This window comes from Bufo bufo, chromosome 3 (genome assembly GCF_905171765.1).
Source record: "Bufo bufo chromosome 3, aBufBuf1.1, whole genome shotgun sequence".
NCBI classification, from domain to species: domain Eukaryota; kingdom Metazoa; phylum Chordata; class Amphibia; order Anura; family Bufonidae; genus Bufo; species Bufo bufo.
In genome coordinates this window covers 130,053,588-130,080,335 of record NC_053391.1, presented here as the reverse complement: position 1 = coordinate 130,080,335, position 26,748 = coordinate 130,053,588, and the positions used below count along the sequence as shown (strand labels likewise).

At 44.8% G+C, this 26,748-nt stretch overlaps 1 protein-coding gene across 1 annotated transcript in view; it reads left to right on the top strand.

Moving 5' to 3' along the window:
- SMG6 (SMG6 nonsense mediated mRNA decay factor) overlaps positions 1-2,007 on the top strand; it is a 240,583-nt gene extending 238,576 nt beyond the window's left edge. Inside the window, exon 19 of the mRNA XM_040423570.1 lies at positions 3-2,007. Coding sequence (XP_040279504.1) covers positions 3-133 — 131 coding nt within the window. The 3' untranslated portion in view covers positions 134-2,007. The remainder of the gene's footprint in view (positions 1-2) is intronic.
- The last annotated feature ends 24,741 nt before the right edge of the window (positions 2,008-26,748 follow it).

The following is a 26,748-nucleotide window of genomic DNA, read 5'->3' as shown; positions in this document are numbered from 1 at the left end:
AGATGATCCAATACGCCTGAGAAGAGAAGTCGTTCTGCTGACTGATGACCGTAACCTCAGAGTCAAGGCTCTGACCCGACACGTCCCTGTGCGAGACATCCCTGCTTTTCTCAAGTGGGCCAAAGTGGGGTGAAGCAGCCAAGAATAAGAAAGGAAGAAACCTTGTGTGCGAGAAAAAAAAAAGAGAATATCCAGTGTGTGACCCGCCGGGGCAAGAAGTCGTTACAGTCAGTCCTGATACATCAGTTCAACTGCCCCATGTTAAACCACACACAGACGCATCCCAGACTCAACCCATCAGCTAAAGTTATCTAGAGCAAAGGCTGAAAATGCTCCCTTCATGCACCCTCATCGTGAGCCTCCTGTAACTTAGTTCAGGTGGATGGGAGTGTGTAAAGAAGGGGCTTGTCACTGTATGTTGGGTCTGACTTGTCAGTGAGGGTGCAGAATTAAGTAAGATGACGATCCAGAGCAGGATTTCACTGGCAGTTTCCTGCCAGGGGCACGTCTCCTTCTGTTTTCACCAGGCCTTGATAGGAATCGGTGCTCTCTTTCACCAGAGGATCTTTACCTTATGATCTTATTTCTTTAATGACTGCAATTCTCTTTTAGCTTATTGATTTTATTTTCTGTAGTTTAGATTTTCATTTGTTTAGGTTGGAAGTATTTCTTCACCGGCCCAGGGTTCCTAGGTCATAGTTTGAAGCAGCCATCAGCAGATACATATCCCCCCCCCCCCCCCCCCCCCCCTTATTTCCTTTCTCCCTATCTTTCATATTTTGTGCATTGTTCCTCTGGTTTCTCATTTTTCCCCTCATTTTGCTTGCTGAGGCCAGCCTCACCCCTTTGTTGTCTAGGGAGATGCGTAGGTGTGGCCATAAAATTCAGACATGAAGGATGATGTTGCTCTGTAAAGTGTACAACAATGCTTTTCCGTTGCTTGACCGATGCTCATCGCTCCACACACCAGGTTACACAGATGTTCTCGGCAGGTTTCCCTGGCAGTGAGCACTCTCAGCATTTTCTGTCATTCCCAGCCAAGACCAGACATCTGAAAATCCTAACAGTCTTCTCTGGGTCCTGATGTCATCCCTTTTCCTAATACTTTGTAAAATCAGTCTGCAGGGATAAAGGCAGAAATCGACCACATGGTCCTGGCTACATGCTAGTTGGCCCAGACAGTGGCTCCTTTTAACCCCTTTTTTGTTGCTGAGAGTGGCCAGCATCCCCGCTTTGCTGTGCTGTGGTGTGGACAGTCTGGGCAGTGGGCATAACTTCTGCAGACTGTCGAGAGAGTTACCTGGCTACATTTTAGATACCGACTTGGATTTGGGAAGCCAGGCTGCCTCTGCTTAGTGGACAGAGGCTAGTAAAGTGGTCATATTCTATTCAGATAATATGTCCAGCAGTGGAGACTCCAGAAAATAGTGGTGATTGGTATAATTTTTAGATTTCCACAGATCTGAACGTGTAAATAGTTTTACTGAGAAGTGATGATGTTATGTGGGTTTTTGTTGGCTGAGTGCAGCTATTCTGTTTGTCGTGAAGCAGACTTTCTGTAAGAAATAATATTCTTTTAATTTTGTTACTCCTCCTGTACGTGTGGCTTCAGTAGAGCGGTGTAACTGGGCATGCTATTCATAAGTGGTGTTGGTATGTTTAACCCTTTAGTGTATTGTTTTGCGCGAGCTTGCCATCATACTGATCCCGAAGACATTGGTACCTGCAACCAGCCTCAATATCATATAATTTCCACTATAGGCACTGGCTGTTGAGCCCATAGGGCAGGAACGGCACCCATATTATAACACGAGCTCTGTGCTGATAGTCCAGCATGGCATTACTGTTTATGCTCCAGTGGTTCTCTTTTGTGTCATATGAATGACTGTTTTTGTTCATTTTCTTAATTTTCCATGATTTTTATTTTATTTTGGAAGGAATTTTTGTTGTATACAATTTTTAGATTCTGTGTTTGCTGGCAAGAATATCTTAATAAATGTTGTTTTACTGCAATCTTGTTTGACTTTATTTTTTTTCCCCCCTAATTTGTGAGGGTTTTTTTTATTAATAAAAGAACATGTCCTGTTCTTGTCCATTGTGCGGTCAAGGGTAATATATTTCTACAGAAGTTAAAAAATAAAAGGTGGCATGCACTCCTCCGGGATCTGCGATTTGTGTACTGCAACACACTTTTGACCATGTGCATGAGCCCTTAATGAGATTTTTAATTCTGATGAGCACAAACAGAATTTTGATTTAACAATCAGTTTTAGAAACACACATTACCCAGTAAAAATATCTACATATTTCTTCAAGCTAACGTTCCTGTATTTTAACACATAAGCCATTGTGGCCAGCTGTAACCTATTGACTATCCTCCTTGTAAAGATTACTGGACCAATGGGCTTATGGCAAATGGACTTATCTTTGCAAGTGGTGACAGCAGTGGGATCACCTATGTCTGGACAGAATTCCGGGGAAAGTTACCGAACGGTGACTTGGCAGAGATGATGGCAGAAACCATCTATAATAGGCTCAAAAAGGAGGAGCTGAGAGCAATTTGCTCCGGGGGAAAACTGCGGTGGTTGCAGCAGAAAAACCAGATGACTCTAAGGCTAAGATGGCTAAGGATTAAGCTGCTAGGAACCTTCTGGCTTAGACCATCCTCGTCCCCAACCTGTGAACACTGTGTTGCAATGGAGCTGGAATGCAGAGGGAGGGAGGATTCCACTATCCCGACTGGAAGAGGATAAGGCATATGTGGAACAAGAACAAGTATCCAGGTGGGACACACCAACGACCATAAAACCAGTATATGCAGCTGTTCTAGGTAGAGAGTGTGAAGGTTGTGGGACTACGTGACTCCAGAGCCTAGGTCACATTGATCAAAGACCATCTAGTACTGGACAAATATATTTTTCCCTCCAGCAATTTGATAGTCAAAGTGGTCGGAGGAGAATCTCTGAATATTAGGAGGGCCGATTACATTTAGACTGGGGTTACAGTCATGCGCTGGTGGATGTAGTGTGGCACATGCTGCTGGGAAACAACGTAGGAGCAGAGTTGGTGTGCCTCTGGGCCAATGCCTTAACCTGGAGCCAAAGCCAGGTTCACACTGCGTCAACTGAGAGGGAAGATAACAATCACACCATGATGACTACCCCCTTTCCCCCCCCCCCCGCCAGTGGGGAGAGACCATGGAAACTGAGGAGGACCCTGACCCCAGTTTTTGCTGCCAGAAGCAGGTGAGCAATTAAAACCAACAAGGAACATTTCCATGAACTGGAGCACAGCGTTTACCGTGCTGAAAAAGTGGGGGAGAAGTGTGAAGAGCTAGCTGTTCACTAAAGATTACTGGACTAATGGACTTTTTCCAGCATGAAGTTCTGGTTAAGTTGAAATTTATTGTGGTGGTTTATCAGGTATATTCCTTTTCTGGTATTTAAAGGTACATAATAAAGTCTGAGCTACAGTCCATGATCATCCAAAGCCTTGGGATGTGCTGGCTGAACCTTATGTCCACATAAGGCCGTCTAAAGTAATTAGAGTAAAACAATCATTTGATTAGCCTCGTTAGTGTCTTGGGGAGACTTAATTAAGCCCTTGTTCTCCCAGCCACTACTCCCATTATGTGGATGGAGACTGGTAGACCCAGTTGTGCCATCTCCACAGGGGGCCTCACATGTAGTCTCAGCATTGAGGGAGGTGTTCCTAGGGGGACAACCTCAAATCTGATAGGGCAAATAAGGAATAGTAGTAATAGGGGTAGGTTTAGCAGAGTAGCGAAAGTAAAATGCTTGTGTGTCCAGCAGCAGCAGCCCCTTTGTTCACCTGGGGCAATGTGTTAAAAGTTGGCCGAACGCCAGAAAAATTAGGGAGGATGTGGGACAAGAAACAATAGGGGAAGGGAGTGGCTTTTTAGCTTATAAGGGCAGCTCAGGTGGTGATAGGCGAGTCATCTGAAGAACAGCTAAGGGGGTGGAGGTCTTTGGTTCTGATTTAGCTGACCAGTAGAAGATGGCCATGGGGATTACTGTTGGAAAAAATGTTGGGAATGCAATATCACTAATGTAGAGGCCAAGGAGTAAGACAGTTATAGGATAGATCCGCACTATGCTGTGCTGCCTGTGACCCAGCTTGACAAGCACAATGACATCGCTGCATCGGGCCTGTTTGTTCTGAAGGACCGATGACAAGTGGAGAAGCAGGGAACATTGGGTAGTTGAGCATTTAGACCAGGCATGGCTAACCTGTGGCTCTCCCAGCTGTTGTAAAACTACAATTCCCACCATGCTCTGCTGTAGGCTGATAGCTGTTGGCACTCTGGGCATGCTGGGAGTTGTAGTTTTGCATCATCTGGGGAGCCTCAGGTTGGCCATCCCTGATTTAGACTCAAGGCAATATAGCTTATCACACTGCACTGTTTGTGAATGGCCACTGTTTGTGAAAGGGGACATTACTCTGTAGGGGAACACTTAAGAGGGCATTTAAGGGGCTATCAATATGCGGAGGCCACTTAAGGGGGATATCCTTCTGTGTGGGAAGTGCTTAGGAGGCCATCACTGTGTGTGGGTGCAATTGTGGGGAATCACTGTGTGGAAGCCACTTAAAGGGTATCACTGTGTGGGGACCACTTAAGGTAATATTACACTCCGTAGGAGCCTCTAAATGGGAATTTACTGTGGGGGGGTGGGGGGCACTTAAGTGGGCTGCGTTCTTAGTGGAGGGCACTTAGTGACATCATACTGCATGGGGGACATTAATGGAACATACTATCGGAGGTACACTAAGTGGCATCATTACTGTCTGGGGATACTAAGAGGCATCACTATTGTAGGTGTTACTAAAGGGACATTCTTATTTTGTTTGGACACTAAGCAAGTATCCTTACTACGGTATGTGGGGAAGCTCCAATGGGGCACAATTCCTGTGCAAGACACAAAGGGGAGTGGGTGAGATCAGAGATGTGGCTTACTGGGAAAAAGAAAAGAAAACTTGCTATGCACCATTGGTGTTGTCATCATTAAATTTCTTTGCAGCGCGAACCTTCACCCAAAGGCAGACCCAGATATGTGGGCCTTTACAAAAAGTACATGGGTACCCGTGCCGTACAGCAAACTCATTATAAAAATAGTGAAAAACAATGGTGAAATTGTGGTGGTGTTTTTTGCTCATAAAAGTTAATCAGCAAGTCACATATATATATATATATATATATATATATATATATATATATATAACTGGTACCAGTGAAAACTAAGAAAATTGGTTGTGCAAAAATAAGCCATCATAAACCTCCATTGACAGTAAAAAATTGTTATAGTTCTCCGCAACACAAAAAAATCTGATTGAGCAAAAGTAGTAAAACATGAGAAAAATGTTTTGTATCCTCGTAATTGAAATAACCCAAAGAAAAAGGTAACATGCTATACACTGCGTGCAGAATTATTAGGCAAATGAGTATTTTGACCACATCATCCTCTTTATGCATGTTGTCTTACTCCAAGCTGTATAGGCTCGAAAGCCTACTACCAATTAAGCATATTAGGTGATGTGCATCTCTGTAATGAGAAGGGGTGTGGTCTAATGACATCAACACCCTATATTAGGTGTGCATAATTATTAGGCAACTTCCTTTCCTTTGGCAAAATGGGTCAAAAGAAGGACTTGACAGGCTCAGAAAAGTCATAAATAGTGAGATATCTTGCAGAGGTATGCAGCACTCTTAAAATTGCAAAGCTTCTGAAGCGTGGTCATCGAACAATCAAGCGTTTCATTCAAAATAGTCAACAGGGTCGCAAGAAGCGTGTGGAAAAACCAAGGCGCAAAATAACTGCCCATGAACTGAGAAAAGTCAAGCGTGCAGCTGCCAAGATGCCACTTGCCACCAGTTTGGCCATATTTCAGAGCTGCAACATCACTGGAGTGCCCAAAAGCACAAGGTGTGCAATACTCAGAGACATGGCCAAGGTAAGAAAGGCTGAAAGACGACCACCACTGAACAAGACACACAAGCTGAAACGTCAAGACTGGGCCAAGAAATATCTCAAGACTGATTTTTCTAAGGTTTTATGGACTGATGAAATGAGAGTGAGTCTTGATGGGCCAGATGGATGGGCCCGTGGCTGGATTGGTAAAGGGCAGAGAGCTCCAGTCCGACTCAGACGCCAGCAAGGTGGAGGTGGAGTACTGGTTTGGGCTGGTATCATCAAAGATGAGCTTGTGGGGCCTTTTCGGGTTGAGGATGGAGTCAAGCTTAACTCCCAGTCCTACTGCCAGTTTCTGGAAGACACCTTCTTCAAGCAGTGGTACAGGAAGAAGTCTGCATCCTTCAAGAAAAACATGATTTTCATGCAGGACAATGCTCCATCACACGCGTCTAAGTACTCCACAGCGTGGCTGGCAAGAAAGGGTATAAAAGAAGAAAATCTAATGACATGGCCTCCTTGTTCACCTGATCTGAACCCCATTGAGAACCTGTGGTCCATCATCAAATGTCAGATTTACAAGGAGGGAAAACACTACACCTCTCTGAACAGTGTCTGGGAGGCTGTGGTTGCTGCTGCACGCAATGTTGATGGTGAACAGATCAAAACACTGACAGAATCCATGGATGGCAGGCTTTTGAGTGTCCTTGCAAAGAAAGGTGGCTATATTGGTCACTGATTTGTTTTTGTTTTGTTTTTGAATGTCAGAAATGTATATTTGTGAATGTTGAGATGTTATATTGGTTTCACTGGTAAAAATAAATAATTGAAATGGGTATATATTTGTTTTTTGTTAAGTTGCCTAATAATTATGCACAGTAATAGTCACCTGCACACACAGATATCCCCCTAAAATAGCTAAAACTAAAAACAAACTAAAAACTACTTCCAAAAATATTCAGCTTTGATATTAATGATTTTTATGGGTTCATTGAGAACATGGTTGTTGTTCAATAATAAAATTAATCCTCAAAAATACAACTTGCCTAATAATTCTGCACTCCCTGTATGTGAATGCCAAAAAAAAAAAAACGGACATGTTTGAGAGGTATGTACTGGTCCCAGAGGTAGATATGCCATAAATGTCTAAGGTATTAATACCCCTTTAAGCCCCCAAATAACTGTATACTTAAAGGGGTTAGCCCATCTTAGACAATGGGGGCATATTGCTAGGATATGCCCCCATTGTCTGATAGGTGCGGATCCCACCTCCAGGACCCGCACCTACAAGGAGAACGGAGCGGAGAAAGTTAAGGAGGGCGCATGCGCAGCCGTCCTCCATTCATTTCTCTGGAGCTGCCGAAAATAGCCGAGCGCTGGCTCGGCTATTTCCATCGGCCCAATAGAAATGAATGGGAGCGGTGGCCGCGCATGTGCAGTGAGCACCCATTCATTTCAATGGGAGAGGCGGGGAGCTGCGCCTGATGGTGGACGGACCCCGGGAAACCCGGGGTCCTCCAGCCACAACTCTCCCCGGCTCCGTTCTCCTTGTAGGTGTGGGTCCCAGAGGTGGGACCCGCACCTATCAGACAATGGGGGCATATCCAAGCGATATGCCCCCATTGTCTAAGATGGGATAACCCCTTTAAACGGGTTATGTTACTTGGCTTTAAAAATGGCACGTCTGTTTTTGATGCTGTAGCATCTTTTTTTCGACCTTGTGCCATTCCTCTTGGATCTCTCCTGGAAATGTGAATACATTGACAACTAAACAATACCTTTCTCTTTGTCATTGATTGGATGATGTGATAGGGGCACACCTCACTAGGGGAATGGTAAAACCAGTTGACGATTTATTAATTTCCAGGAGGAATAACTGAGTAATGGCACAATGCAGATGCTCCAGCATTGTTACTTTATGGGGAAACACGTATTTACTAAAACAGACTTGTGAGCTGACAGGTCATCTGTAATATCCCTTTAAAAATATTTTTTTGCAAAAAAAAATAAGTAAAGTTTAAGGGAAATAGATTGTGCAGTTTGTTGCCAGGAGCTGCATCACTGTCTTGGCCAGCATCATTCATGATAAAGGTGTCCACAAGGACTGCAGCGCTAGGCAATGCAAATATACCATTTATCTTTCCGCACTCCTTGGAGTGTGCTGGCCTCCAGATGTGTGTTTTGCTAAGCACCCCATTATTAGCTGTGCGCGCTGCTGAGCTGAAACTATTGCTGTGTACTTCCAGGCCTGGACAATAAGTGTTACTTCCAGCTAGTGAGACGGGAAAAAGCCACATGCAGCACTGTGTACTTAACTTGTCAGCAGTAAGACAACGGAGAGTTCAAGACCACAAGACCACTGAAAGTCATGCAGCAAATATCAGCCGATGCACATAATACAGATATCAAACTGGTGACAGAAGCCAGCCAATGCTGAAAAGCACTGAAGCTAACCTAGAAATATGCCAGAAGTGTTGAGATGTAACAACCCCTTAAAGGACCCCAAACACAGTGTATTGTCAGCCGAACCTGCTGAGAACGGTAATCTTAATGTGTATGGGGAGATCTTGATTCTCCCCAAGAGATTATGTACGGGGGGGATAGAAGCTTTTACCGTATTAGGGTCCATTCACACATCCGCAAGTGTTTTGCAGTGCGCAAATTGCAGATCAGCAAAACACGGACATCGGCCATGTGCGTTCCGCATTTTGCGGACCACACATGGCCGGCACTTTAAATAGAAATGCCTTTTCTTGTCCCTGTCTGCGGACAAGAATAGGACATGTTCTATTTTTTTGCGGAACGGAAGTGAGGATGCGGACAGCACAATGTGTGCTGTTCCGCATCTTTTGCGGCCCCGTTGAAAACGAATGGGTCCGGATCCGCTCTGCATCGTTGCTGAACGGATCTGGACCCATTTTGCGGCCGTGTGAATGGACCCTTACTCTTTTTACAGTACAGGGGTAACATTTGCACTTGGGCTCGATGCCTGAGGGTGCCCGAAGGCTCCTCTGCTGTATAAGAGACTAGTATTATAAATGACACCTGGTAGGCAGAGGGCCCTTTTTAACCATTTTGAATTTAACCCTCAGTTCTTTAAAGGGGTTTTCTGAGATTTTTATACTGATAGGTCATCAGTAGGGTTGAGCGAACCCGAACTTTAGGATTTTTGGACCCCGAACCGGAACATTTCCGTAAAATTTGGGGTTTGGTGTTCGGCGCTTTCTTGGCGCTTTTTGAAAGGCTGCACAGCAGCCAATCAACAAGCGTCATACTACTTGCCCCAAGAGGCCATCACAGCCATGCCTACTAATGGCATGGCTGTGATTGGCCAGAGCAGCATGTGACCCAGCCTCTATATAAGCTTGAGTCACACAGCGCTGCACGTCACTCTGCTGTTACAAGTGTAGGGAGAGGATGCTGCTGGACTTGTGATTTCAGGGAGAGAATAGGAGAGAATCTAACTCTGGATCTACAGACAAATACAAACCGGATTCCAAAAAAGTTGGGACACTAAACAAATTTTTAATAAAAACTGAATGCAATGATGTGGAGATGGCAAATGTCAATATTTTATTTGTAATAGAACGTAGATGACAGATCAAACGTTTAATCCGAGTAAATGTATCATTTTAAAGGAAAAATACGTTTATTGAAAATTTCACGGTGTCAACAAATCCCCAAAAAGTTGGGACAAGTAGCAATAAGAGGCTGGAAAAAGTAAATTTGAGCATAACGAAGAGCTGGAAGACGAATTAACACTAATTAGGTCAATTGGCAACATGATTGGGTATAAAAAGAGCTTCTCAGAGTGGCAGTGTCTCTCAGAAGCCAAGATGGGTAGAGGATCACCAATTCCCACAATGTTGCGCAGAAAGATAGTGGATCAATATCAGAAAGGTGTTACCCAGCGAAAAATTGCAAAGACTTTGCATCTATCATCATCAACTGTGCATAACATCATCCGAAGATTCAGAGAATCTGGAACAATCTCTGTGCGTAAGGCTCAAGACCGTAAAACCATACTGGATGCCTGTGATCTCCGGCCCTTAAACGACACTGCACCACAAACAGGAATGCTACTGTAAAGGAAATCACAGAATGGGCTCAGGAATACTTCCAGAAACCATTGTCAGTGAACACAATCCACCGTGCCATCCGCCGTTGCCAGCTGAAACTCTACAGTGCAAAGAAGAAGCCATTTCTAAGCAAGATCCACAAGCTCAGACGTTTTCACTGGGCCAGGGATCATTTAAAATGGAGTGTGGCAAAATGGAAGACTGTTCTGTGGTCAGACGAGTCACGATTCGAAGTTCTTTTTGGAAATCTGGGACCCCATGTCATCCGGACCAAAGAGGACAAGGACAACCCAAGTTATCAACGCTCAGTTCAGAAGCCTGCATCTCTGATGGTATGGGGTTGCATGAGTGCGTGTGGCATGGGCAGCTTGCATGTCTGGAAAGGCACCATCAATGCAGAAAAATATATTCAGGTTCTAGAACAACATATGCTCCCATCCAGACGTCCCTTTCAGGGAAGACCCTGCATTTTTCAACAAGATAATGCCGGACCACATTCTGCATCAATCACAACATCATGGCTGCGTAGGAGAAGGATCCGGGTACTGAAATGGCCAGTCTGCAGTCCAGATCTTTCACCTATAGAGAACATTTGGCGCATCATAAAGAGGAAGGTGCAACTAAGAAGGCCCAAGACGATTGAACAGTTAGAGGCCTGTATTAGACAAGAATGGGAGAGCATTCCTATTTCTAAACTTGAGAAACTGGTCTTCTCGGTCCCCAGACGTCTGTTGAGTGTTGTAAGAAGAAGGGGAGATGCCACACAGTGGTGAAAATGGCCTTGTCCCAACTTTTTGGGGATTTGTTGACACCATGAAATTCTGATTCAACATATTTTTCCCTTAAAATGGTACATTTTCTCAGTTTAAACTTTTGTTCCGTGATTTATGTTCTATTCTGAATAAAATATTAGAAGTTGGCACCTCCACATCATTGCATTCAGTTTTTATTCATGATTTGTATAGTGTCCCAACTTTTTTGGAATCTGGTTTGTGGTTGTGTGGGTGCAGGGCACTATCGTTTTACCCTGCCCTGAGCTCATTGACCAAAAAATACTAACTTTTAGAATTCTGTTAGTCAGGTGGGTGGCGGCGGCGGCAGCCATTTTATGCATGCTCAGTGCACCAGCACTGCATCTGAGCTTTTGGGATATTGCAAATCACCATTTTTTGGGGGGCAAACTACAACATCTGGATTAGTCAGTGTGCAATTTAAGGTAGAAATACGCCCATCATTTTCTAGGGTTTTAAAAACACACTATTTTTTTCAAAAAACTGTATTTTCCAGATCTGCAAGTGTTAAATTCAAGTTTAATATATACAGTTTTCATATTCTGTTAGCAAAAAAAGACTTGTTTGGCAATCTACAACATCTGTATTAGTCAGTCTGCAATTTAAGGTAGAAATACACCCATTTGGTGCACCAATATTGAATTCAGGCCTACACTGGTTCAGGCCCTGTGAGATACCCCCTCTACGTACAGGGGTTTGAATTAGGCATTTGAAATACAGCCATTTTGTGCAAAGATATATTTACTGCAGGCCTACAGAGGTTCAGGCCCTCTGAGATACTACCTCTACATACAGCGGTTTGAAATAGGCATTTGAAATACAGCCATTTTGTGCAAAGATATATTTACTGCAGGCCTACAGAGGTTCAGGCCCTCTGAGATACTACCTCTACATACAGGGGTTTGAATTAGGCATTTGAAATACAGCCATTTTGGGCAAAAAATATTTTATTGAGATACACCCTTTACATACTGTCGTTCTATTCTACTATTAATTAGGGCAAGATCATAAATTTTTAAAAAAAAGAGCGTCAAATAAGAGACGTGGCCCCGGTCGTGGTGCTGCTGCTGGAGCTCCTGTTGCAGGGAGAGGACGTGGTCGATCTTTGCCAGCTACACGCACAAGTGAAACCCCTTCCTCAGGTGCGAGTAGGTGACAAAACCTGCAGCGGTATTTGGTCGGGCCTAATGCTGCTCTACGAATGGTGAGGCCTGAACAAGTACAGGCGATAGTAGATTGGGTTGGTGACAGTAGATCCAGTTTCTTCACATTGTCTCCCACCCAGTCTCCTGCTGAAAGACCACAGTTGGCACCTGCAGCTGATGTCCATCAGTCTTTCACCTCACCCCCTTGCAAATCAGCCAAGCAGTCTGAGCCCCAAGTCATGCAGCAGTCTCTTCTGCTTTTTGATGACTCTGATTGAGTGCACCGATGCCCAAACACTTATTTTTCAAGATGAGTACATGGGAGGACCATCTCAGCACGTCTCGGATGATGACGAAACACAGGTACCAACTGCTGGGGCTTTCGAAAGTGTGCAGACCGACAAGGAAGTCAGGGGTGAAGACTGGGTGGAAGATGGTGTGGAGGACGATGAGGTCCTCGACCCCACATGGAATCAAGGTCATGCGAGTGACCGATCTAGTTCGGAGGAAGAGGCGGTGGTCGCACAGAGTCATCAGCACAGCAGAAGAGGGAGCAGGGTGCAAAAGCGGAGCGGCCGTCCTATAGACAGTACGCCTCCTACTGCCCACCGCAGCAAGGGACCGAGCACACCAAAGCCAGCTCCAAGGAGTTCCCTGGCGTGGCAGTTCTTCAGACAATGTGTTGACGACAAGACATGAGTGGTTTGCACGCTGTGCAATCGGAGCCTGAAGCGAGGCATAAATGTTCTCAACCTGAGCACAACCTGCATGACCAGGCATTTAAGTGCAAAGCACGAGCTGCAGTGGAGTAGACACCTCAAAAACCAAGAAAGGTCTCTGGCTCCTCCTGCTTCCTCTTCTGCTGCAGTCGCGGCCTCTTCATCCACCTCTGGAGTGACAGTACCAACTGGCACCCCACAAACAGAGGATCTGCCAACAACACCTGGGTCACAAAGCATCACCACAATGTCACACGGAAGCGTTCAGCTCTCCATATCCCAAACACTGGAGAGTAAGAGGAAGTACCCCCATACCCACCTGCGATCCCTAGCCCTGAATGCCAGCATTTCTAAATTACTTGCCTTTGAAATGCTGTCATTCCGTCTGGTGGAGATGGATAGTTTTAAAGGCCTTATGGCGGTGGCTGTCCCACAGTACGTCGTGCCCAGCCGCCACTACTTTTCAAGGCGAGCCATCCCTTCCCTTCACAACCAATTAGGGGATAAAATCAGGTGTGCACTGCGCAACGCCATCTGTGGCAAGGTGCACCTGACTACGGATACGTGGACCAGTAAGCACGGTCAGGGCCGTTATATCTCCATAACAGCACACTGGGTAAATGCAATGGCGGCTGGGCCTGAGGCGGATAGCAGTTTGCCGCATGTCCTTCCACCACCAAAGATTGCAGGGCGCTTCAGTTTGCCTACTGTTGCTTCCTCCTCCTACACTGCTTCCTCATCCTCTACCAGCTCCTCATCCGGTCAGCATAACACCTTCATCACCAACTTCAGCACAGCCAGGGATAAACGACAGCAGGCAGTTTTAAAACGTATCTGTTTGTGGGACAAACCCCACACCGCGCATGAGCTGTGGACGGGCCTTGAGCAACAGCCCGATGAGTGGTTTGTGCCAGTCAGCCTCAAGCCCGGCCTGGTGGTGTGTGATAATGGACCAAATCTTGTAGCAGCTCTGGGACTAGCCGGTTTGACTCACATCCCTTGCCTGGCGCATGTACTGAATTTGGTGGTGCAGAGATTCCTTAACAATTACCCCGACATGTCAGAGCTGCTGCATAAAGTGCGGGCCGTCTGTGCGCGCTTTTGGCGTTCTCACCCTGCTGCTGCTCGCCTGTCAGCGCTGCAGCGTAACTTCGGCCTTCCCGCTCACCGCCTCATATGCGACGTGCCCACAAGGTGGAACTCCACCTTGCACATGCTGGCCAGACTGTGCGAGCAGCAGCAGGCGATAGTGGAGTTTCAGCTGCAGCACGCACGGGTGAGTCGCTCGGCGGAACAGCACCACTTCACCACCAATGACTGGGCCACCATGCGAGACCTGTGTTCCTTCTTACGCTTTTTCGAGTACTCCACCAACATGGCCAGTGCCGATAACGCCATTCTCAGCGTTACTATCCCACTTCTATGCCTCCTTGAAAAAACACTCCTGGCGATGATGGAAGAGGATGTGGCACAGGAGGATGAAGAGGGATCATTTCGTAGGGGTTTCCGGCCAGTCATTCCCAAGTGGCTCCGAGGGTGGGTTCCCGCACCCACAAACCCAAGGTACTCAATTGTCCAGCCAGGCCACAGTTCTGGAGGATGAGGAGATGGAGGAGGAGGAACCATGTTCACAGCAGGGAGGCACCCAGACCAGCTCATGGCCATCACTGGTGCGTGGATGGGGGGATACAGAGGACACAGACGATACACCTCCCACAGAGGACAGCATTTTGTTGCCTCTGGGCAGCCTGGCACACATGAGCGATTACATGCTGCAGTGTCTCCGCAACGACCGCCGAATTGCCCACATTCTAACTTGTGCTGATTACTGGGTGGCCACGCTGCTGGATCCCCGTTAAAAGGACAACGTACCGTCCTTAATTCCGTCACTGAAGCGTGATCATAAGATGCGCGAGTACAAGCGCACGCTGGTAGACGCGCTGCTGGTGGCATTCCCACCTGACAACGGGGGCACAGTGGAAGCACAAGGCGAAGGCAGAGGACGAGGAAGAGGTTGCCAACGCAGCTGGGGCACCGTCAGCACATCATAAGGCCAAAATGTGGAAAAGTTTTGTCAGTACGCCACAACAACCAGCACCACCAGCTGATATGGAACGTCTTAGCAGGAGGCAGCATTTCACCAAGATGGTGGAGCAGTATGTGTGCACACGCCTACACGTACTGAATGACGGGTCTGCCCCCTTCAACTTCTGGGTCTCCAATTTGGGCACATGGCCTGTGCTTGCCCTTTACGCCTTGGAGGTGCTGGCCTGCCCTGCAGCCAGTGTATTATCTGAACGTGTGTTTTGCATGGCAGGGGGCGTCATCACAGACAAGCGCAGCCGCCTGTCCACAGCCAATGTGGACAAGCTCACGTTCATTAAAATGAACCAGGCGTGGATCCCTCAGGACTTGTCCGTACCTTGTGCAGAATAGACATGTATACCGGCACTAAGCAGCCATTGTTATACTGCAGCGCAATTGCTCATGTTTGTATTTTGGATATTTCACACTCTTTTGGAGTGTACCTTAATTTTAAAAAAATTAATTAAAACCAAAAACCTGTGTTGGCTATCTCGTCCTCCTCCACCACCGCTTCCACCTACTCCGCTACGTCCACCGCCTCCTCAAACTCCTACTCCATATGGAACTTCACCTCATAAATCCATTTTATTTTTTTTGTACGTGTTTTATTTTATATCATTTCACTACTTTGTCATTTACATTTTCGGGTGAAATTCACAAAAATGTAAAAAAAAAAAATTGGCAGTTGCATTTTCTTCCGAAATTAACACATTTTTGGGTGTATAGTACCACTGCTATACCTAGTAGACAGGTTAAACAAAAAAAGACAATTCTAATTTATTTTTAGGGGTTAAATTAACTAATTTTTGGGTGTATAGTACCACTGCTATACCTAGTAGACAGGTTAAACAAAAACAAAAAATGTCATTTACTTTTTCGGGTTAAATTAACCAATTTTTGTGTGTATAGTACCACTGCTATACCTAGTAGGCCGGTTAAAAAATAAATAAATTATTTACATTTTAGGGTGAAATTCACCAAATTTGGTGTGTATAGTACCACTGCTATACCTAGTGGAACGGTAAAAAAAAAAAAAAATTGTCAGTTACATTTTCTGGCGAAATAAACAAATTTTTGGGTGTATATAGGGAGTGCAGAATTATTAGGCAAGTTGTATTTTTGAGGATTAATTTTATTATTGAACAACAACCATGTTCTCAATGAACCCAAAAAACTCATTAATATCAAAGCTGAATATTTTTGGAAGTAGTTTTTAGTTTGTTTTTAGTTTTAGCTATTTTAGGGGGATATCTGTGTGTGCAGGTGACTATTACTGTGCATAATTATTAGGCAACTTAACAAAAAACAAATATATACCCATTTCAATTATTTATTTTTACCAGTGAAACCAATATAACATCTCAACATTCACAAATATACATTTCTGACATTCAAAAACAAATCGGTGACCAATATAGCCACCTTTCTTTGCAAGGACACTCAAAAGCCTGCCATCCATGGATTCTGTCAGTGTTTTGATCTGTTCACCATCAACATTGCGTGCAGCAGCAACCACAGCCTCCCAGACACTGTTCAGAGAGGTGTACTGTTTTCCCTCCTTGTAAATCTGACATTTGATGATGGACCACAGGTTCTCAATGGGGTTCAGATCAGGTGAACAAGGAGGCCATGTCATTAGATTTTCTTCTTTTATACCCTTTCTTGCCAGCCACGCTGTGGAGTACTTGGACGCGTGTGATGGAGCATTGTCCTACATGAAAATCATGTTTTTCTTGAAGGATGCAGACTTCTTCCTGTACCACTGCTTGAAGAAGGTGTCTTCCAGAAACTGGCAGTAGGACTGGGAGTTGAGCTTGACTCCATCCTCAACCCGAAAAGGCCCCACAAGCTCATCTTTGATGATACCAGCCCAAACAAGTACTCCACCTCCACCTTGCTGGCGTCTGAGTCGGACTGGAGCTCTCTGCCCTTTACCAATCCAGCCACGGGCCCATCCATCTGGCCCATCAAGACTCACTCTCATTTCATCAGTCCATAAAACCTTAGAAAAATCAGTCTTGAGATATTTCTTGGCCCAGTCTTGACGTTTCAGCTTGTGTGTCTTGTTCAGTGGTGGTCGTCTTTCAGCCTTTCTTACCTTGGCCATGTCTCTGAGTATTGCACACCTTGTGCTTTTGGGCACTCCAGTGATGTTGCAGCTCTGAAATATGGCCAAACTGGTGGCAAGTGGCATCTTGGCAGCTGCACGCTTGACTTTTCTCAGTTCATGGGCAGTTATTTTGCGCCTTGGTTTTTCCACACGCTTCTTGCGACCCTGTTGACTATTTTGAATGAAACGCTTGATTGTTTGATGATCACGCTTCAGAAGCTTTGCAATTTTAAGAGTGCTGCATCCCTCTGCAAGATATCTCACTATTTTTGACTTCTGAGCCTGTCAAGTCCTTCTTTTGACCCATTTTGCCAAAGGAAAGGAAGTTGCCTAATAATTATGCACACCTAATATAGGGTGTTGATGTCATTAGACCACACCCCTTCTCATTACAGAGATGCACATCACCTAATATGCTTAATTGGTAGTAGGCTTTCGAGCCTATACAGCTTGGAGTAAGACAACATGCATAAAGAGGATGATGTGGTCAAAATACTAATTTGCCTAATAATTCTGCACTCCCTGTAGTAACACTGCTATACCTAGTAGACCGAAAAAAAAATAAAAAAATTGTCAGTTACATTTTTTGGTGAAATTCGCCAATTTTTTGATGTAATATACCCCTCCTCTACCTAGTTGACAGCTTAATAAATTTCAATAATTTTTCTGTTACATTCTTGGGTTGACATTATACAATTTTAGACGTGAATAAACACCTGCTATGCATAGATGACAGGGAATAAAATGTAATAAATTATTCAGTAATTAATGCGCACCACATCCTTGCATTCAATGCTTAAACTTTGAAAAGTTGTCACACTTTTATGCTTATATAATTTCTCCCATATTTCAATTCTAATTTTAAATTTGAAAAAAATGGATCCTCCCTTAAATTTGGTCTCTTTTTCTCACGCTCCCTCTCCAGCCTGGAACCCTGATTCCCCGCCACCCGTAATCACCATGGTAGGCGCATAAAAGAACATCGAAATTTGATAAAGCAGATCTCAAATTGGATCGTGAACATCACGGGGACATGTGACATGGTGGGGCAGTAAGTGTGCACACGCCTACACGAACTGACTGACAGGGGTCAGCCCCTGCAACTTCTGGGTCTCCAAATTGGGCACATGGCCTGAGCTTGCCCTTTACCCCTTGGAGGTGCTGGCCTGCCCTGCAGCCAGTGTATTGTCTGAACATGTGTTTAGCATGACTAGAGGGGGTTATCACAGGTTATATTTCCTAATGTTTTGGGGTGTACCCTAATTTTAAAAATAAAATGTAAAACCAAAAACCAGTGTAGGCTACCTCCTCCTCCACCGCCACATCCACCGCCTCCTCAACCTCCTACTCCATATGGACCTGGTCCTCCTAGATCAAGATTATTATTTTTTATTTTTACGTATTTTGTTATTTAAGCGCCTCACGCAGATTCGCGTTCCGGAGGCAGAGTCACGCATATATGCGTCATCTCGCGCGAGCCGAGATTTCCTGTGAACGCGCGCACGCTCACAGGAACGGAAGGTAAGAGAGTGGATCTCCAGCCTGCCAGCGGCGATCGTTCGCTGGCAGGCTGGAGATGTGATTTTTTTAACCCCTAACAGGTATATTAGACGCTGTTTTGATAACCGCGTCTAATATACCTGCTACCTGGTCCTCTGGTGGTCCCCTTTGTTTGGATCGACCACCAGAGGACACAGGCAGCTCAGTAATATGTTGCACCAAGCACCACTACACTACACCCCCCCCTGTCACTTATTAACCCCTTATTCACCCCTGATCACCCCATATAGACTCCCTGATCACCCTTCTGTCATTGATTACCCCCCTGTCATTGATCACCCCCCTGTAAAGCTCCATTCAGATGTCCGCATGATTTTTACGGATCCACTGATAGATGGATCGGATCCGCAAAACGCATACGGACGTCTGAATAGAGCCTTACAGGGGCGTGATCAATGACTGTGGTGATCACCCCATATAGACTCCCTGATCACCCCCCTGTCATTGATCACCCCCCTGTAAAGCTCCATTCAGATGTCCGCATGATTTTTACGGCTCCACTGATGGATGGATCGGATCCGCAAAACGCATACGGACGTCTGAATGGAGCCTTACAGGGGCATGATCAATGACTGTGGTGATCACCCCATATAGACTCCCTGATCACCCCCCTGTCATTGATTACCCCCCTGTAAAGCTCCATTCAGACGTCCGCATGATTTTTACGGATCCACTGATAGATGGATCGGATCTGCAAAACGCATACGGACGTCTGAATGGAGCCTTACAGGGGCGTGATCACCCCATATAGACTCCCTGATCACCCCCCTGTCATTGATTACCCCCCTGTCATTGATCACCCCCCCTGTAAAGCTCCATTCAGATGTCCGCATGATTTTTACGGATCCACTGATAGATGGATCGGATCCGCAAAACGCATACGGACGTCTGAATGGAGCCTTACAGGGGCGTGATCAATGACTGTGGTGATCACCCCATATAGACTCCCTGATCACCCCCCTGTCATTGATCACCCCCCTGTAAAGCTCCATTCAGATGTCCGCATGATTTTTACGGATCCACTGATGGATGGATCGGATCCGCAAAACGCATACGGACGTCTGAATGGAGCCTTACAGGGGCATGATCAATGACTGTGGTGATCACCCCATATAGACTCCCTGATCACCCCCCTGTCATTGATTACCCCCCTGTAAAGCTCCATTCAGACGTCCGCATGATTTTTACGGATCCACTGATAGATGGATCGGATCCGCAAAACACATACAGGCGTCTCCCTGAAGCCTTCCAGGGGGGTGTGATCACCCCATATAGACTCCCTGATCACCCCCCTGTCATTGATCACCCCCCCCTGTCATTGATCACCCCCCCTGTCAGGGTGCATTCAGATGTCCGTATGATTTTTACGGATCCACGGATACATGGATCGGATCCGCAAAACACATACGGACATCTGAATGGAGCCTTATAGGGGGGTGATCAATGACAGGGGGGTGATCACCCCATATAGACTCCCTGATCACCCCCCTGTCATTGATCACCCCCCCTGTCATTGATCACCCCTCTGTAAGGCTCCATTCAGACATTTTTTTGGCCGAAGTTAGCGGAAATAATTTTTTTTTTCTTACAAAGTCTCATATTCCACTAACTTGTGTCAAAAAATGTAATCTCACGTGAACTCACCATACCCCTCACGGAATCCAAATGCGTAAAAAAAATTTAGACATTTATATTCCAGACTTCTTCTCACGCTTTAGGGCCCCTAGAATGCGAGGGTAGTATCAATACCCCACATGTGACCCCATTTCGGAAAGAAGACACCCCCAGGTATTCCGTGAGGGGCATATTGAGTCCATGAAAGATTTAAATTTTTGTCCCAAGTTAGCGGAAAGGGAGACTTTGTGAGAAAAAAATAAATAAAATCAATTTCCGCTAACTTGTGCCAAAAAAAAAATATTCTATGAACTCGCCATGCCCCTCATTGAATACCTTGGGGTGTCTTCTTTCCAAAATGGGGTACATGTGGGGTATTTATACTGCCCTGGCATTTTAGGGGCCCTAAAGCGTGAGAAGAAGTCTGGGATCCAAATGTCTAAAAATGCCCTTATAAAAGGAATGTGGGCCCCTTTGCGCATCTAGGCTGCAAAAAAGTGTCACACATCTGATATCGCCGTACTCAGGAGAAGTTGGGCAATGTGTTTTGGGGTGTCGTTTTACATATACCCATTCTGGGTGAGATAAATATCTTGGTCAAATGCCAACTTTGTATAAAAAAATTGGAAAAGTTGTCTTTTGCCGAGATATTTCTCTCACCCAGCATGAGTATATGTAAAAAGACACCCCAAAACACATTGCCCAACTTCTCCTGAATACGGCGATACCACATGTGTGACACTTTTTTGCAGCCTAGGTGGGCAAAGGGGCCCACATTCCAAAGAGCACCTTTAGGATTTCACAGGTCATTTACCTACTTACCACACATTAGGGCCCCTGGAAAATGCCAGGGCAGTATAACTACCCCACAAGTGACCCCATTTTGGAAAGAAGACACCCCAAGGTATTCCGTGAGGTGCATGGCGAGTTCCTAGAATTTTATATTTTTTGTCACAAGTTAGCGGAAAATGATGATTTATTTTTTAGTTATTTTTTTCCTTACAAAGTCTCATATTCCACTAACTTGTGACAAAAAATAAAAACTTCCATGAACTCACTATGCCCATCACGAAATACCTTGGAGTGTCTTCTTTCCAAAATGGGGTCACTTGTGGGGTAGTTATACTGCCCTGGCATTCTAGGGGCCAAAATGTGTGGTAAGAAGTTTGAAATCAAAATGTGTAAAAAATGACCGGTGAAATCCGAAAGGTGCTCTTTGGAATATGGGCCCCTTTGCCCACCTAGGCTGCAAAAAAGTGTCACACATGTGGTATCTCCGTACTCAGGAGAAGTTGGGGAATGTGTTTTGGGGTGTCATTTTACATATACCCATGCTGGGTGAGAGAAATATCTTGGCAAAAGACAACTTTTCCCATTTTTTTTATACAAAGTTGGCATTTGACCAAGATATTTATCTCACCCAGCATGGGTATATGTAAAATGACACCCCAAAACACATTCCCCAACTTCTCCTGAGTACGGCGATACCACATGTGTGGCACTTTTTTGCAGCCTAGGTGGGCAAAGGGGCCCACATTCCAAAGAGCACCTTTCGGATTTTACCGGTCACTTTTTACACATTTTGATTTCAAACTATGTACCACACATTTGGGCCCCTAGAATGCCAGGGCAGTATAACTACCCCACAAGTGACCCCATTTTGGAAAGAAGACACCCCAAGGTATTCGCTGATGGGCATAGTGAGTTCATAGAAGTTTTTATTTTTTGTCACAAGTTAGTGGAATATGAGACTTTGTAAAATAAAAAATAAATTAAATAAAATCATAATTTTCCACTAACTTGTGACAAAAAATTAAAAGTTCTATGAACTCACTATGCCCATCAGCGAATACCTTAGGGTGTCTACTTTCCGAAATGGGGTCATTTGTGGGGTGTTTGTACTGTCTGGGCATTGTAGAACCTCAGGAAACATGACAGGTGCTCAGAAAGTCAGAGCTGCTTCAAAAAGCGGAAATTCACATTTTTGTACCATAGTTTGTAAATGCTATAACTTTTACCCAAACCATTTTTTTTTTACCCAGACATTTTTTTTTAATCAAAGACATGTAGAACAATAAATTTAGAGCAAAATTTATATATGGATGTCGTTTTTTTTGCAAAAATGTCTTTCTTTTTGCAAAAAAAATCGTTTAATTTCGATTAATAACAAAAAAAGTAAAAATGTCAGCAGCAATGAAATACCACCAAATGAAAGCTCTATTAGTGAGAAGAAAAGGAGGTAAAATTCATTTGGGTGGTAAGTTGCATGACCGAGCAATAAACGGTGAAAGTAGGGTAGGTCAGAAGTGTAAAAAGTGGTCTGGTCTTTCAGGGTGTTTAAGCTAGGGGGGCTGAGGTGGTTAAAGTCATTTCCCTATCCACATTTGTTTGCAGAGCACTTGCCATGCTCTTAACCATATCTTGATGCCATTTGCAGCCCTCTAGCCATTTCCATTACATTTTTACAACCATTTCAGTGTTCAAAAGTTCGGGTCCCCATTGACTTCAATGGGGTTCGGGGTCAAGTTCGGGTCCCGAACTCGAACTTTTTTTCCGAAGTTCTGCCAAACCCGTCGAACCCGAACATCCAGGTGTCCGCTCAACTCTAGTCATCAGTAGAGTTGAGCGAACACCTAGATGTTCGAATTCCGGGCGCTCCTCCTACTTGTAAGTGATAGGTCTGTGCTATAAGCAATGCGCCGCACAGACCTTTCACTTACAGGTAGGAGGAGCGCCGGCTGGCCACAGACAGCGCATGTAAGTATAATGCTGCTAAAGTTCTAAGTAACCATGGCAGCCAGGACTGCTGTAGCGTCCTGGCTGCCATGGTAACCGATCGGAGCCCCAGCGATTGAACTGGGACTCTGATCGGAACTGCCTCTCCGCTGACACCAATGATAGGGGGGGGGTTGTTAACCAATGATTTTAATTAGGAGGGGGGAGAGGGGAGGCCGCACTGGACAGAAATGTTTTTACCACTAATGATTTTAATAGGGAGGGGGGGGGCCGCACTGGCCACCAATGATTTTAATACTGGGGTGGGAGGAAGGGGGGCCGCACTGGCCACCAATGATTTTAATACTGAGGAGGGAGGGGGGTCTTGCCCCTGCTGCCTGGCAGCACCTGATCTCTTACAGGGGGCCTAATTGAGGGGTTAATTGTGCGGATCACAGCCCCCTGTAAGAGATCAGGTGCTGCCAGGCAGCAGGGGGCCGTTATGTCCACAGTTCTCAGTATATTCTAACTTGAAGCGTCCCCATCACTATGGGAACGCCTCTGTGTTAGAATATACTGTCAGATCTGAGTTTTCACGATCTAACTCAAATCCGATGGTATATTCTAACATAGAGGCGTTCCCATGGTGATGGGGACGCTTCAAGTTAAAATATACCATCGGATTGGAAAAAACTCCGATCCGATGGTATATTAATATTACCCGAACACCGAACCTGAACTTTTACTGAAATGGCTTCACAGGCAAGGATATTGTGGCTACTAAGATTGCACCTCAATCAACAATTTATAGGATCATCAAGAACTTCAAGGAAAAAGGTTCAATTCTTGTTAAGAAGGCTTCAGGGCGTCCAAGAAATCCAGCAAGTGCCAGGATCGTCTCCTAAAGAGGATTCAGCTGCGGGATCGGAGTGCCACCAGTGCAGAGCTTGCTCAGGAATGGCAGCAGGCAGGTGTGAGCGCATCTGCACGCACAGTGAGGTGAAGACTTTTGGAAGATGGCCTGGTGTCAAGAAGGGCAGCAAAGAAGCCACTTCTCTCCAAAAAAAACATCAAGGACAGATTGATCTTCTGCAGAAAGTATGGTGAATGGACTGCTGAGGACTGGGGGAGAGTCATATTCTCTGATGAAGCCTCTTTCCGATTGTTTAGGGCATCTGGAAAAAGGCTTGTCCGGAGAAGAAAAGGTGAGCGCTACCATCAGTCCTGTGTCATGCCAACAGTAAAGCATCCTGAGACCTTGCTTCTCATCCAAGGGAGTGTGCTCACTCACAATTTTGCCCAAAAACACAGCCATGAATAAAGAATGGTACCAAAACACCCTCCAACAGCAACTTCTTCCAACAATCCAACAACAGTTTGGTGAAGAACAATGCATTTTCCAGCACGATGGAGCACCGTGCCATAAGGCAAAAGTGATAACTAAGTGGCTCGGGGACCAAAACGTTGACATTTTGGGTCCATGGCCTGGAAACTCCCCAGATCTTAATCCCATTGAGAACTTGTGGTCAATCCTCAAGAGGCGGGTGGACAAACAAAAACCCACTAATTCTGACAAACTCCCAGAAGTGATTATGAAAGAATGGGTTGCTATCAGTCAGGAATTGGCCCAGAAGTTGTTTGAGAGCATGCCCAGTTGAGTTGCAGAGGTCCTGAAAAAGAAGGGCCAACACTGCAAATACTGACTCTTTGCATAAATGTCATGTAATTGTCGATAAAAGCCTTTGAAACGTATGAAGTGCGTTTAATTATATTTCACTACATCACAGAAACAACTGAAACAAAGATCTAAGAGCAGTTTAGCAGCAAACTTTGTGAAAATAATATTTGTGTCATTCTCAAAACTTTTGGCCACGACTGTACATATTAGGTATCACCACGTCTGTAACAACCAGCTCTATAAAAATATCACATGACCTAACCCCTCAGGTGAACACCGTAAAAAAATAAAAACTGTTAAAAACAAAAGCCATTTTTGTCACCTTACATCACAACAATTGCAACACCAAGCGATCAAATAGGCATATACCCCCTCAAAATAGTACCAATCAAACAGTCACCTTATAGAAACATAGAATGTGTCGGCAGATAAGAACCATTTGGCCCATCTAGTCTGCCCAATATACTAAATACTATGGATAGCCCCTGGCTTTATCTTATATGAAGGATGGCCTTATGCCTATCCCATGCATGCTTAAACTCCTTCACTGTATTCGCAGCTGCCACTTCTGCAGGAAGGCTATTCCATGCATCCACTACTCTCACAGTAAAGTAATACTTCCTGATATTACTTTTAAACCTTTGCCCCTCTAATTTAAAACTATGTCCTCTCGTAGCAGTTTTTCTTCTTTTAAATATTCTTTCCTCTTTTACCTTGTTGATTCCCTTTATGTATTTAAAAGTTTCTATCATATCCCCTCTGTCTCGTCTTTCTTCCAAGCTATACATGTTAAGGTCCTTTAATCTTTCCTGGTAAGTTTTATCCTGCAATCCATGTACCAGTTTAGTAGCTCTTCTCTGAACTCTCTCCAAAGTATCAATATCCTTCTGGAGATATGGTCTCCAGTACTGAGCACAATACTCCAAATGAGGTCTCACTAGTGCTCTGTAGAGCGGCATGAGCACCTCCCTCTTTCTACTAGTAATTCCTCATCCCGCAAAAAACGAGTCCTTACCTAAGACAATTGGTCAAAAAATAAAAAAGCTATGGCTCTGACTATGGATACACTAAAATATCATTATTTTGGTTTCAAAAATGCTATTATTGCGTAAATCTTAAATAAATAAGAAAAAGTAGACATATTCGGTATTGCCACGTCTGTAACAATCTGTAACAATCTGCTCTATAAAAAAGTCACATCACCTAATTCCTCAGGTAAACGCTGTAAAAATAAATACCTGTATTTTTCGCCCTATAAGACGCACCGGCCTATAAGACGCACCTAGTTTTTTGAGGAGGAAAATAATAAAAAAAAAATTTTTAACCAAAAGGTGTGCTTTTGGTGGGTTTTGAATTAATGGTGGTCTGTGCATGACACTTATGGGGGATCTGTGGATGACGCACTGTCATGTAAGGGATCTGTGGATGGCACTGTTATGGGGGACCTGTGGATGGCACTGTTATGGGGGATCTGTGGATGGCACTGTTTATGGGGGATCTGTGGATGGCACTGTTTATGGGGGACCTGTGGATGGCACTGTTTATGGGGGATCTGTGGATGGCACTGTTTATGGGGGATCTGTGGATGGCACTGTTTATGGGGGATCTGTGGATGGCACTGTTATAGGGTGGGGGATCTGTGGATGGCATTGTTATGGGGTGGGGGATTTGTGGATGGCATTGCTTCATTCATAAAGTGGGAGGAACAGGCGCTCAACGTCAGTGAGTGACGTTACTGCTTCCGTCCGCTCTGCCTGCTATGGAAGCTTGTTTGTAAGTGCTGTACTGATACGGGGGAACAGGGGAGAGCGCAGCTTTAGTTAAACTTATTAACAGGATAAGGATTAATGTTTATAAATACTGCGGTGAGCGGCGGGGCCCGGTGTAAGAGTACCCCTAGTTCCGGACTCCAGCCCCTCCTCTCTCCCGGCTCATACATCGCAGTCTGCGATGCTGCAGCATCGCAGTCTGCAATGTAAAATGGAAGCATTCGCCCCATAAGACGCAGGGGCATTTCCCCCCCACTTTTTTTGGGGGAAAAGTGCGTCTTATGGGGCGAAAAATACGGCAAATAAAAACTGTGCCAAAACAACCAATTTTTTGGTCATCTTGCCCCATAAAGTGTAATAATGAATGATCAAAAAATCATATGTACCCAAAAATGGTACCAATAAAAACGTCAACTCTTCCTGCAAAAAACGAGCCCCTGCACAAGACGATCAGCAGGAATAAAATAAAAATAGGGCGATACAAAAACCAATTTTTCAAAAAAGCTTTATTATGTAAAACTGAAACAAACATCTTAGAAAGTAGACATATTTGATA